Genomic DNA, 14,761 nt, shown 5'->3' on the forward strand with positions numbered 1-14,761 from the left:
ATATGCCCCATATTATGCTGCACAAATGTTGATTATGACCCCATAAGATGCTCCATACAGACATTTGCCCCATACAATGCTGCACAAATGCTGATTATGGCCCCATAAGATGCTCCATAGACACATTTGCCCTGTATAATGCTCCACAAATGCTGATTATGGCCCCATAAGATGCTCCATACAGATATTTGCCCCATATAATGCTGTACATGGCCCCATACAGATATTTGCCCCATATAATGCTGCACATGGCCCCATTCAGATATTTGCCCCATATAATGCTGCACATGGCCCCATACAGATATTTGCCCCATTTAATGCTGCACATGGCCCCATACAGATATTTGCCCCATATAATGCTGCACATGGCCCCATACAAATATTTGCCCCATATAATGCTGCACATGGCCCCATACAGATATTTGCACCATATAATGCTGCACATGGCCCCATACAGATATTTGCCCCATGTAATGCTACACATGGCCCCATACAGATATTTGCCCCATGTAATGCTACACATGGCCCCATACAGATATTTGCCCCATATGCTGTTGCTGTGATATAAAAAAAAATGACATACTCACCTCTCAGGCCCCCGGCACTTGCTATATTCACCGGTCCGCGTTCCACCGACGGCCGCTGCTGTGTCTTCCCCGTCCTCTGCACTGACGTTCAGGCAGAGGGCGGCGCGCACTAATCGCGTCACCACACCCTCTGACCTGAGCGTCACTGCAGAGGACGGGGAAGACGCAGCGGCGGCCGTCGGTGGAACGGGGAACAGGTGAATATCGCGCACTGCGTTATACTCACCTGCTCCTGGCGCGGTCCCTGCATGTCTTTTGTCCGGCGCCGGCAGCTTCTTCCTGTAGTGAGCGGTCACATGATACCGCTCATTACAGTAATGAATATGCGGCTCCACCCCTATGGGAGTGGAGTCGGGTCCATATTCATTACTGTAATGAGCGGTACCATGTGACTGCTCAATACAGGAAGAAGCTGTCAGCATCCGGAGAACCAGGGATGTGCAGGGACCGTGCCAGGAGCAGGTGAGTATTATTAGACAGCTGCCGCTCCCCCTCCCCTGCCGACCCCTGGGAATGACTCGAGTATAAGCCGAGAGGGGCAATTTCAGCCTAATAAATGGGCTGAAATTCTCGGCTTATACTCGAGTATATACGGTAGGTTTGTTGGTAACATTACCTGAAAATTATTGGAATTATTTGTTGATCTACTTGGTATGAGAGCAGCCCAAACTGTACAATATGATCAACCATTGGGGGAAAAAGGGGATATTAGCCATGATCTCTGAAGGTTGCCATTTTGGAAAACAATGCCACAAGTTAAAAAAGTAAATTATGGATCAATTTCTGATGATGGAATTTAGATGGGTTACGGAACAACTTCCCAACAATCGCATATCGAAAAACGCTGAAGAAAAAGGCAAATCACATTTCATATACAGGTGCATCTCACAAAATTAGAATATAATCAAAAAGTTAATTTATTTCAGTTCTTCAATACAAAAAGTGAAACTCAGATATTATATAGAGTCATTACAAACAGAGTGATTTCAAGTGTTTATTTCTGTTAATGTTGATGATTACGGCTTATAGCCAATGAAAACCCAAAAGTCATTATCTCAGTTACTTAGAATACTTTATATCAGCAGCTTGAAAAAATTATTTTAAAATTTGAAATGTTGGCCTACTGAAATGTATGTTCAGTAAATGCACTCAATACTTGGTCGGGGCTCCTTTTGCATCAATTACTGCATCAATGTGGCGTGGCATGGAGGCGATCAGCCTGTGGCACTGCTGAGGTGTTATGGAAGCCCAGGTTGCTTTGATAGCAGCTCGTCTGCATTGTTGGGTCTGGTGTCTCTCATCTTCCTCTTGACAATATCCCATAGATTCTCTATTGGGTTAAGGTCAGACGAGTTTGCTGGCCAATCAAGCACAGTGATACTGTTGTTTTTAAACCAGGAATTGGTACTTTTGGCAGTGTGGACAAGTGCCAAGTCTTGCTGGAGAATATTTCCATCTCCAATAAGCTTTTTGGCAGAGGGAAGCATGAAGTGCTCTAATATTTCCTCGTAGATAGCTGTGCTGACTTTGGTCTTGATAAAACATAGTGGACCTACACCACCATCATTGATTGTGGATACTTCACACTAGGCCTTGGAAATCAAGGTCCCAGAGTCTGGAGGAAGAGTAGAGAGACACACAATCCAAGCTGCTTGAGGTCTAGTATGAAGTTTCCACAATCAGTGATGGTTTGAGGAGCCATGTCATCTGCTGGTATAGGTACACTGTGTTTTATCAAGACCAAAGTCAGCGCAGCCATCTACCAGAAAACTTTAGAGCACTTCATGCTTCCCTCTGCCGACAAGCTTTTTGGAGTTGGAAATTTCATTCTCCAGCAGGATTTGGCACCTGTCCACACTGCCAAAAGTACCAATACCTGGTTTAAAAACAACAGTATCACTGTGCTTGATTAGCCAGCAAACTCGCCTGACCTTAACCTCATAGAGAATCTATAGGGTATTGTCAAGAGGAAGATGAGACACCAGACCCAACAATGCAGACGAGCTGAAGGCTGCTATCAAAGCAACCTGGGCTTCTATAACACCTCAGCAGTGTAACAGACTGATAGCCTTCATACCACACTTATGATTGCCTTCATACCACATTATTGATGCAATAATTGATGCCAAAGGAGCCCCCGGCCAAGTATTGAGTGCATTTACTGAATATACATTTCAGTAGGCCAACATTTTGGATTTTAAAATCATTTTTTCAAGCTGGTGTTATAAAGTATTCTAATTTACTGAGATAATGACATTTGTTTTTCATTGGCTGTAAGCCATAATCATCAACATTAACAGAAATAAACACTTGAAATAGATCACTCTGTTTGTAATGACTCTATATAATATCTGAGTTTAACTTTTTGAGTTTCACATTTTGTATTGAAGAATTGAAATAAATTATTATTTTTTATCATATTCTAATTTTGTGAGATGCACCTGTCACACTCATTCATGTTGTGAAAAGACACTGACGATGGCAGAAGATTGTCTTAATTGGCTTTTTTGGATGTCCAAAATCTCTATTGTATAGATAGCCCTTGACATGTTGGATTTCATCATCTTTTGATCTTATGCCATCTTGTTTACACTAATCTGAACTATGCAAAAAAAAGCCTACGAAGCTGTTCAGCAAAAATGTGCACTAATGACCCTTGCCCTTCATAACAATGATTGCATTTTGCCAAACTTGCTGAAATTGGCGGGTTCAGATGAGAGTCTAATGTGTATCGGGGCCCTCCCGACAAAGGATATTGGGGGAGATAAGTATTCGTCATGTCCTATTTTGGAATGGTGACCATTCTGTTCTCGGTGAGATAAGCTGCCACCAGAATAGTCTAGCAGCGCTCCTTCAGAGAACCAGGATCTATCTGCAGACTGTTCCTGTGTATGGAAGAGTCGGGAGAGATGGCTGCTGGACAAACCTTCATTTGTCCAACAGCTATTGTGTATGGCACCCTTTAGCTTCTTGGATGTGTTAATTACCTGATGAAAATGCAAATTACCTCTTCAGAGAAGAAGGGGAATTTAACTCTACAGCGCCGCCTGTTGTAAGCAGCTTTCCTATAAATCACTAACAACCCTTTAACGAGCCTTGAAATGTGACTTAGGATAAAAGCCAAATCAGAATCTCAACTTCCAGATACGGTGTTTCAGGGTATTGCCCCTCATCAGTGCAAAGTATGAGAACTGATTTGGCTAGGTGAGAGGTTCTGGACTGAAGTCTAGGGGGTAACGTTTCTACTTGCAGGGTTACATACCGGCTCTGGCATGCCAGAGACCTCCATCCACAGACAAAAAGCTGCTTGTGCTGTGAACCTTCATATATCTACCAATAAAGAAGTGTTTTGTTTAAGTTATGTTCACACGTTCAGTATGTAGTTGGTATTTTACCTTAGTATTTGTAAGCCAAAATCAGGAGGGGAACAATCAGAGGAAGAGTATAATAGAAACACGTCACCGCTTCTGTATTTATCACCCACTCCTGGTTCTGGCTTACAAATACTAATTATATATTCACACACAATTGCTCTATATTCTTCAAAAACAAATCCCTCCCAAACGAAGGGTATGTGTACCATCCAACAAGACTTCCACATGTAGTGGGATCTATTAAATGAATGATCTCCACTATGGTACTTATATAAATTTAATTTTATTGAACACAATGTTAAAAGCACAAATACAGTAAAATTACTACATGTAAGAAAAGGTGCACAATCCAATAAAGGGACTATACGCGCGCCTCCAGAAGAAGCAAACGCGAAACGCGCGTCGGGGCAGAGGGACGCCGGGGAAATTGCAGCAGGCGATTAGCAAGGTAATATTCTACTACTACCTCGAGTGTATGCCATTTATCTTTTGTGGGGTCTGATTCAGGACATTATATCATGAAGTTTGGTTTTTCTGACTAAGATAGCAGTCTATTCATGGACTTCCATATCATGGCATAAGGTATTTTGCACTTTATATATATTATATCTCGCCTAGATAATACTGCAATCTCCTATGGCAATATAGTCCCTTTATTGGATTGTGCACCTTTTCTTACATGTAGTAATTTTACTGTATTTGTGCTTTTAACATTGTGTTCAATAAAATTAAATTTATATAAGTACCATAGTGGAGATCATTCATTTAATAGATCCCACTACATGTGGAAGTCTTACAAATACTAATGTAAGATACTGACCGAATACTCAATGTGTGAATTTGGCCTAACACCAAAATCTGGAAGGATCATGTGTTTTTCCCTTTTGAATTATCTTAGTCTCTGGCACTCCTGTACCAATTACTACTGTGTAGGTTTAGCAGATATTAGGTGTTTTACTTTGGGACAGCAATCATCATTTGTGTAGAAACACTATTCCCTTAGCCCATCAGTAATACCTACGTGGTAGGTCATTTTATCAATGTCTGCGTGAAGGACTCACATGGAATACACATCACCCTCTGCAGCCATGACTGAATATTGCACTGGGACCTCGACAAGAATCCAAGACAAGAAATAGTTCAACATGGATTTATTTACGGGCGTCCAACATATGGGCACTTTCCACATATACTGTCACTGGTCTTTCCAATTTCAGTTGTGCCTGAGCGTTTAACCACTATACAAGCCTCTCTGACCCCTGCTTAATGCAATTGGTTTTTTAATGTTCGCAGTGGTGGTCCAACATCCCAAACACCAGACTCTTCTGCCATTCTTAGGTCCCTTCCCCAGTATGTCTGTGAAATTTATTGTCACACAGGTCATCACGGTTGTACTCCACTTCAAAACTGTCTCTCTTGAGGCCTCGCCCTCATAGTGCTCACTTACAGGCGTAGACGAGTCCCCTCTTGACATGCAGTCCAGGCCCTCTCTCTCAAAGCGCCCTCTTGTACAATGGATGGTCCCCTCCAGACATGCACGACGGGCGCTTGCTCTTACAGTGTCCATTTGCACAGTGCCCTTCTGGACTTTAATCTGCACCAAGGACCCTCGTCCTTACTTTTGTCACTCTCTTCGGGGCCTTTGGTTTGGAACCATACGGGAACCAGTATGGATGTATACTTTACCTGATGAAGGCTTTTTTTCAAGCTGAAACGCATTGTTTTTACTTGGTACATTTAGAATAATTTTTTTTTTACCGTAAGCCGATCTATCAGATGTTACAATTTTTGGTATAGCTGGCACCAGACTGGATTACTGCTTCCTTTCACTGCTATAAGAAAGTGTGACTGACACTGCCATAGGGCACTGCCATGGGACAGTGTGACTGGCACTGCTGTAGGAAAGTGTGACTGGCACTATTATAGGACAGTGTGACTGGCACTACTATAGGACAATGTGACTGGCACTGCCATGGCACAGTGTGACTGGCACTGCAGTAGGACAGTGTGACAGGCACTGCTGTAGGACAGTGTGACAGGCACTGCCATGGGACAGTGTGACTGGCACTGCTGTAGGAAAGCGTGACTGGCACTATTATAGGACAGTGTGACTGGCACTACTATAGGACAATGTGACTGGCACTGCCATGGCACAGTGTGACTGGCACTGCAGTAGGACAGTGTGACAGGCACTGCTGTAGGACAGTGTGACAGGCACTGCCATGGGACAGTGTGACTGGCACTGCTGTAGGACAGTGTGACTGGCACTACCATAGGACAGTGTGACTGGTACTGCCATGGGAAAGTGTGACTGGCACTGCTGTAGGACATTGTGACTGGCACTGCCATGGGACAGTGTGACTGGCACTGCTGTGGGACAGTGTGACTGGCACTGTAGAACAGTGTGACTGACGCTGTTATAGGACAGTGTGACTAGTGCTGCTATAGGACAGTGTGAATGGCACTGTAGGACAGTGTGACTGGCACTACCATAGGACAGTGTGACTGGCACTGCCATGGGACAGTGTGACTGGCCCTGCTATAGGACAGTGTGACTGGCACTGCTGTAGGACAGTGTGACAGGCACTGCCATGGGACAGTGTGACTGGCACTGCTGTAGGAAAGCGTGACTGGCACTATTATAGGACAGTGTGACTGGCACTACTATAGGACAATGTGACTGGCACTGCCATGGGACAGTGTGACTGGCACTGCTGTAGGAAAGCGTGACTGGCACTATTATAGGACAGTGTGATTGGCACTATAGGACAATGTGACTGGCACTGCCATGGCACAGTGTGACTGGCACTGCAGTAGGACAGTGTGACAGGCACTGCTGTAGGACAGTGTGACAGGCACTGCCATGGGACAGTGTGACTGGCACTGCTGTAGGACAGTGTGACTGGCACTACCATAGGACAGTGTGACTGGTACTCTGCCATGGGAAAGTGTGACTGGCACTGCTGTAGGACAGTGTGACTGGCACTGCCATGGGACAGTGTGACTCGCACTGCTGTGGGACAGTGTGACTGGCACTGTAGAACAGTGTGACTGGCGCTGTTATAGGACAGTGTGACTAGTGCTGCTATAGGACAGTGTGACTGGCACTGCCATAGGACAGTGTGACTGGCACTGCTGTAGGGCAGTGTGACTGGCACTGTAGGACAGTGTGACTGGCGCTGTTATAGGACAGTGTGACTGGTGCTGCTATAGGACAGTGTGAATGGCACTGTAGGACAGTGTGACTGGCACTACCATAGGACAGTGTGACTGGCACTGCCATGGGACAGTGTGACTGGCACTGCTATAGGACAGTGTGACTGGCACTGCTGTAGGACAGTGTGACAGGCACTGCCATGGGACAGTGTGACTGGCACTGCTGTAGGAAAGCGTGCCTGGCACTATTATAGGACAGTGTGACTGGCACTACTATAGGACAATGTGACTGGCACTGTCATGGGACAGTGTGACTGGCACTGCTGTAGGAAAGCGTGACTGGCACTATTATAGGACAGTGTGACTGGCACTATAGGACAATGTGACTGGCACTGCCATGGCAGAGTGTGACTGGCACTGCAGTAGGACAGTGTGACAGGCACTGCTGTAGGACAGTGTGACAGGCACTGCCATGGGACAGTGTGACTGGCACTGCTGTAGGACAGTGTGACTGGCACTACCATAGGACAGTGTGACTGGTACTGCCATGGGAAAGTGTGACTGGCACTGCTGTTGGACAGTCTGGCTTGCATTGTTGTAGGACAATGTGACTGGCACTGTTATAGGACGGTGTGACTGGCACTGTTGTAGGACAGTGTGACTGGCACTGTTATCGGACAATGTGACTGGCACTGCTATAGGACAATGTGACTGGCACTGTTATAGGACAATGTGACTGGCACTGTTGTAGGACAATGTGACTGGCACTGCTATAGGACAGTGTGACTGGCACTGTTATAGGACAATGTGACTGGCACTGTTATCGGACAGTGTGACTGGCACTGCTGGGCACATTGTGGTTGGCACTTCCTCCATTTTCCCTGGAAGCTGCAGTAATGCTAGGGAGACCTGCAGTGTAGAGACATGGCTTCCTCCTGCTCTGCTGCCAGGCACAGCCTTGTACTGCCGCCATGTCGCACACTCTCCCGCTGGCCTAGCCGCAGACATTACAGCTGTGATCTGGTCCATGGTGGAGGAGGAAGCAGGAAGAATGAGGGGCGGGCAGAGCACCAATCACAGCCCGTCACACGGGAGGCTCCAGGGAGGAGGCGGACAGGTACCGGGGCCGGAGGAGGAGCCGGAGACCTGCTTGTAAACACCGCGCTGTGGGGGAGAGGCCCCGGTTGGCATGGTACCACTTCCCCGGGTATGTATAGCAGCTATGACCTCCCACAGGCCGCCATGTTGTCTCGTCTGCAGGGTTCTCTAGTGCCTGTGTGCAGCATTTCCAGGGGTCTACAGGGCAGTGTCTGCTGACTGCAGGGACATGAGGGGCTCACCTCCCCTGTACCCAGCTGTTGGGGGGCACTGATACATTCACCACGGCTGTGGTCTGAGTGCACAGAGAATGGGCAGCCATCGGCGGGATTAACCCTTAATATTAACCCTTACTGACCACACCGAGTTCCATTTTACGCTTTTGGTTTTTCTTTCATCTGGGACACCATTAGGGTATGTGTCCACGTTCAGGATGGCATCAGGATTTGGTCAGGATTTTTCATCAGTATTTGTAAGCCAAAACCAGGAGTGGGTGATAAATGCAAAAGTGGAGCATATGTTTCTATTATACTTTTCCTCTAATTGTTCCACTCCTGGTTTTGGCTTACAAATACTGATGTAAAATCCTGACCAAATCCTGATGCAATCCTGAACGTGGACACATACCCTTAGGGTGCGTGTCCACGATCAGGATGGCAGGCGGTATCGCCGGAGCGCTAAGCCCCGCCCCCTTTCTGGGACGCGATGATGCCGGATGTGTACTGTACACATCCGGGATCATCGCACCCCTCGCCATAGGGCCACGGACATGCTGCGATCTGACAAGACGCGCAGCATGTCCGGAGTCGCAGGCCCGCCGCGTGCGGGTTTCCATGCATAGTGGACACGGGATTTCAAAAAATTCCCTCCACTATGCTGGAACATCTGGACGCTGCGTGTTTGACGCTGCAGCGTCAAACACGCAGCGTTTACCGACCGTGGACACACATCCTTATTGTCCCGCCGTGCGATTACAGCGATGTCAGTCTGTGCGAGCTGTAGTTATTATTGGGACCATTTGGTGACATATAGTGTCTTGGTTTTGCAATTTTTTTATTTTTGGGGGGGGCAGAAGGAGAATTCTGTTGACCGAAAACCGGTATTTAGTTATTGTTTTTTCTTAATAGAGTACAGGTTGAATAACTTCTTGTTTTACAGCTAGTATAAAAAAAAAATATATTTTTAATTTTTGTTTTCAGAATAAAATATTTCCGACCTCTTTTTCATATTAAACTTTTTTTTAGGGTTGTTTTCAGTCCCGCTAGGGGACGTGACTGTGCAGTTGTTTGATCTTTATACCTTCAGGATAGAGTGAAATCATTATGTGACTCACTTATATGGCGCCACTAATTCCACGGCACGTTACAGAGATGATCACTGCCCCCACTGGGGCTCACAGTCTACATTTCCTCCCACTATGTCTTTGGAGTGTGGGGGGAAACCTACACAAACACGGAGAGAACAGGAGTCGAGCCCAGGACCCCAGCACGGCAAAGCAACAGTGCTAACCACTGAGCCACTGTTCTATGAAAGTACGCACTGACACAGTCTGGGCTTCATTGGCATACAAATGTGGTGATTATAGGGGCCTTAAGTAGGCTCCAGGCTGCCATGGCAACCCGCATTACAGCACCTACTACCCAAGGCACGTTTTAAGTGCTTCTTTGGCGCTAAAGGTACCGTCACACTCAGCGACACTGCGGCGATATAGACAACGAGCCGACCTAAACTAGATCGCTGGAGCGTCGCTGTTTAGGTCGCTGTAGAGACGTCAAACACAGCAACTCCAGAACGACGCAGGAGCGATCCAGTGACGTAACGGCGATTCACTTCTCGTTCTCGCTGGTTGTTAGCTCCATGTCAAACAGCCGGAGTGTACCGACTGGCTAGAAGGAGACGCTGCGACGCCCCCTATGCTCGTTGCTGGCGTCGTTGCTTTTGATGTCAAACATGACGATACACGCCGACCTGGCGACGAAATAAAGTTCTGGACTTCTAGCTCCGACCAGCGATGGCACAGCGGGATCCAGATCGCTGCTGCGTGTCAAACACCATGAGATCGCTATCCAGGATGCTGCAACGTCACGGATTGTTGTCGTTCTCTTTGCAAAGTTTCTGAGTGTGACGGTACCTTTAGTCTGGGGGGGGGGGGGGGGTTGATAAAAGCAATTCGAGCAATGAACCTTTTGTTGTGGGAGGCTGCCTGATTTTTTTTTCATCCTTTGTTCTTAGATTACATAGAAAAAAACCTGCTCACGGATTCCCCACCTCAGTTGCCTTTGGTAGCACACAATGATTAGGTGTGAACAAGCTGAATACAAATACAATATTAAAGGGTTTGTTCAGCATCGCTCATTTCCATACTGGACAGGTACACTACCGTTAAGTTCAGGGTCACTTAGAAATTTCCTTATTTTTGAAAGAAAAGCACTGTTTTTTTCCAATGAAGCTAACATTAAATGATTCAGAAATACACTATACATTGTTAATGTGGTAAATGACTATTCTAGCTGCAAACGTCTGTCTTGTAATGCATAATGCAATATCTTTATAGGTGTATAGAGGCCCATCTCCAACAACCATTACTCCAGTGTTCTTATGGTATTTTGTGTTTGCTGTGTTAGAAGGCTAATGGATGGTTAGAATACCCTTGAAAACCCTTGTGGAAGTATGTTAGCACAGCTGAAAACAGTTGGGCTGATTAGAGAACCCATAAACCTGACCTTCCTTTGAGCTAGTTGAGAATCTGGAGCATTACATTTGTTGGTTCCACTAAACTCTCAAAATGGCCAGAAAAAAAGTACTTTCATGTGAAACTCGACAGTCTATTCTTGTTCTTAGAAATGAAGGCTATTCCATGCGAGAAATTGCCAAGAAACTGGAGATTTCCTACAACGCTGTGTACTACTCCCTTCAGAGGAGAGCACAAACAGGCTCTAACCAGAGTAGGAAATGAAGTGGGAGGCCCCGCTGCACAACTGAGCAACAAGACAAGTACATTAGAGTCTGTAGTTTGAGAAATCGACACCTCACAGGTCCTCAACTGGCAGCTTCATTAAATAGTACACGCAAAACGCCAGTGTCAACGTCTACAGAGAAGAGGTGATTCCGGGATGCTGGCCTTCAGGGCAGAGTGAGACTGGCTAATATAAGGAAAAGATTAATATGGGCAAAAGAACACAGACATTGGACAGAGGAAGATTGGAGAAAAGTGTTATGGACAGATGAATCCAAGTTTGAGGTGTTTGGATCACACAGAAGAACATTTGTGAGACGCAGAGCTACTGAAAAGATGCTGGAAGAGTGCATGACACCATCTGTCAAGCATGGTGGAGGGAATGTGATGGTCTGGGGTTGCTTTGGTGCTGGTAAAGTGGGAGATTTGTACAAGGTAAAAAGGATATTGAATAAGGAAGGCCATCACTCCATTTTGCAACGCCATGCGATAGCCTGTGGACAGCGCTTGATTGGAGCCAATTTCATCCTAAAACAGGACAATGACCCAAAGCACACCTCCAAATTATGCAAGAACTATTTAGGGAAGAAGCAGGCAGCTGGTATTCTATCTGTAATGGAGCAGCCAGCGCAGTCACCAGATCTCAACCCCATTGAGCTGTTGTGGGAGCAGCTTGACTGTATGGTAAGCAAAAAGTGCCCATCAAGCCAAACCAACTTGTGGAAGGGACTTCTGGAAGCATCGGGTGAAATTTCTCCAGATTACCTCAGCAAATTTACTGCTAGAATGCCAAAGGTCTGCAATGCTGTAATTTCTGCAAAGGGAGCATTCTTTGACGAAAGCAAAGTTTGAAGGAAAAAATTATTATTTCAAATAAAAATATTTTTTTCGAACCTTGTCAATGTCTGGACTAGATTTTCAATTCATTTGGCAACTCATTTGATTAATAAAAGTATGAGTTTTCATGGAAAACACAATTGTCTGGGTGACCCTTAACTTTGGAACTGCAGTGTATAACGAACAGGTGCACGATACGCTCCAATCTGAAAAATGCAAACATTTCTGTAAGTAAGACCACCATGCTGGACAAAGGTTAGGTAGCTACAGTTAACTTCTGCAATCCCATAGAGAGTGAGTGGAGCAGCAGTTCACATAATTATCCGCCATTCAAATGAATGATAGAAGTCCCCAAATCTGGCAATGCCAGTAGCCAGACCCCCACAGATCTAGTAGATATTACCTATGCTTTCCTATAATATATGCCATGCAGTATAGGGAATGCCTGTGGAGGCCCAATGTATAAGTGGCACTGAGAATGTACAAATGCCCTGGCATGTACCCATACGTATCATTTAACTTATTTATGACACTTATATAGCGCTATCATATTCCACAGCGCTTTAAATACATCATCATCGCTGTCCCCATCGGGGCTCACAATCTAAATTCCCTATCAGGATGTCTCTTTGTGTGAGGAACCCGGAGGAAACCCACGCAAACGGGGGAGAACATAAAAACTCCTTGCAGATGTTGTCCTTGGTGGGATTTGGACCCAGGACCCCTGCGCTGCAAGGCTACAGTGCTAACCACTGAGCCACCCATGTTGGACATAGTGTGTTTTTTTGTGTAAGGGAAATACTATCCTAACCATCATGTACAATTCCACAGGTGTTTTTTTTTTTTTACAAGACTGCAACTGGAGAGCAAGACTAAGACGTGTTGGCTGTATCCTGAAGGCAAAATGCAGAAGATATGATAGCTGTGTCTAATTCATCAGCAGATCTCTGCCAAAAGTAAGATGTCATACTGGCGATACCGATTTTTAGGATGCCAGAAATGTCTATAGAAAATATGTTTCTCATCATATGTCAGTATCTAGACACAGGAATGTTTCTGAAATGGTTTGAATTGATTTGGGTGAGCTTAGTGGCTGATGCCACCTACTTGGACAGGGCCATGGAGCTCATTTATTAGCTGCAGCGCTGTCGAGGTGATGCTGGCGCTGCAGACAATAACAGAAAGCATGAGCAGTGGCGGCGATTCATTGCTGGACCTGGAAAAGGTGAGTAATGGACAGGGCTCAGTATTTAGACAGGGCCGCAGAGAATCAGAGAAAACAATGATATTATCACAATTGCTTCACCCAATAAACTACTGTATTTTTTGGACTATAAAAAGCAATTTTTTCCAGAAAATTTGGGAGGAAATGGGGCTGCGTATTATAGTCAGAATGTAGCTTACCTGGGGTGTACTGCGGATCAGGGTCACAGGAGGCAGGGTCGCCACCGCAGGAAGCCGGGGGCTGCAGGAGTGGAGCTGTGCTGCAGTTCCTTGGCTGGGAGGAGGGGGTGTCCTGGCGGTGTGAGGCTGGAGCCATTGATCTCTTGGCGGTGGTCTACAGGAAAATGGCGCCGGTGTTGGCACATACTCAGATTTAGATCTCGGCTCAATGACATACTGAGATCTCAATCTGCGCATGCTACGCTTATGGTGCCATTTTCCTGTAGCCCACCGCCAGGAGATGTGCACAGCGGGGACTCCGCTCCTGCCTCGCACCACCGACATTTTCCTAAGGTCCACCGCCGGGAGATCAATGGCTCCTGCTTCGCACCGCCGGGACACTATCCTCTTCCAGCCCAAATCCTGCAGTATTGCCTTAGCGGCCATGCTCCTGCCTCCTGTGACCCCGCTCCACCACCACTGCCCCTCCCTAAGCTAAATTCAGACTATAAGACGGACCCCCATTTTCACATTAAAATTACTTTTATTCCCCATTTTCTCCCCTAAATTTGAGTTGCTTCTTATAGTCTGAAACACACTGTAAGTCATACATCACTGGCATAAGGGTCTCTGCTCCTTCATCATGCTGCTCTCAGATGAAATAGCAAAAACCTGATGACAGATTCCAAAGTACTTGTCCCATCAGACATCATAGATGTCATCTGTTAATCGACCTCCTTAATGATTTGGAATGGAATGATGTTTCCCTTGGGGACTTAATGCTGTTATGTATGACATGGACGCCCATTCGTTTTGTTTTTTTTTTAAACTGGAATTTAATTACTTTTTTTTTTTTAAAGGAAAATTACAGAAAAACAAAAAAATAGAATACTCTAATATTAGCAAACAATACAACATCGATCAACTTAGTAATCAATCAGAAACAATAAGTGAAGTCGACACTGAAGAGTACCCATCTTCTAATGACATTTACAGTATACCTGAGACAGGACAGTGACACATAGAGGGAGGATGGAACTAAAGAGCAGTTCTAGTTCACACCTGTTACAAAAACGACTTTTCAGACCCATGCTCAATAACTGTCTTCTTGTTACCAGTATGTGTCCCAAGGAGCCCGGACTGCTTCAAAGCGCTCGCCGTCACCTATTCCATGCTTCGTACATCTTGTATACCTGTGTAATTAATTATTAGATGGGGGTTCAATCAAGATTCACTTACCATCAAATGTTTCTCAGCAGTGGCCATGTGTAATAAAAGTTTTCGGCTTTTGCGGTTAATCTTGAATGGCTGAATGTTGAGTAAATAAAATTTAAGATTAAGGGGTACCTGAAGACCAGTTACCTTAAAAA

At 45.5% G+C, this 14,761-nt stretch overlaps 1 protein-coding gene across 5 annotated transcripts in view; it reads left to right on the forward strand.

The window, feature by feature from the left end:
• The first annotated feature begins 8,178 nt into the window (after nt 1-8,178).
• The window catches only part of LOC143816487 (cohesin subunit SA-2-like), a 122,578-nt gene continuing 115,995 nt past the window's right edge, over nt 8,179-14,761 (forward strand). For 4 of the 5 annotated variants that reach the window (XM_077296915.1, XM_077296916.1, XM_077296917.1 and 1 more), the window contains exons 1-2: nt 8,193-8,324; nt 12,840-12,964. In XM_077296915.1, coding sequence (XP_077153030.1) covers nt 12,924-12,964 — 41 coding nt within the window. In that variant the 5' untranslated portion in view covers nt 8,193-8,324; nt 12,840-12,923. Of the gene's footprint in view, nt 8,325-12,839; nt 12,965-14,761 lie in introns of all 5 variants that reach the window. The other variant, XM_077296919.1, reaches the window with a different exon arrangement.

The sequence above is a fragment of the Ranitomeya variabilis genome, chromosome 3 (assembly GCF_051348905.1).
Source record: "Ranitomeya variabilis isolate aRanVar5 chromosome 3, aRanVar5.hap1, whole genome shotgun sequence".
In the NCBI taxonomy this organism is placed as follows: Eukaryota; Metazoa; Chordata; class Amphibia; order Anura; family Dendrobatidae; genus Ranitomeya; species Ranitomeya variabilis.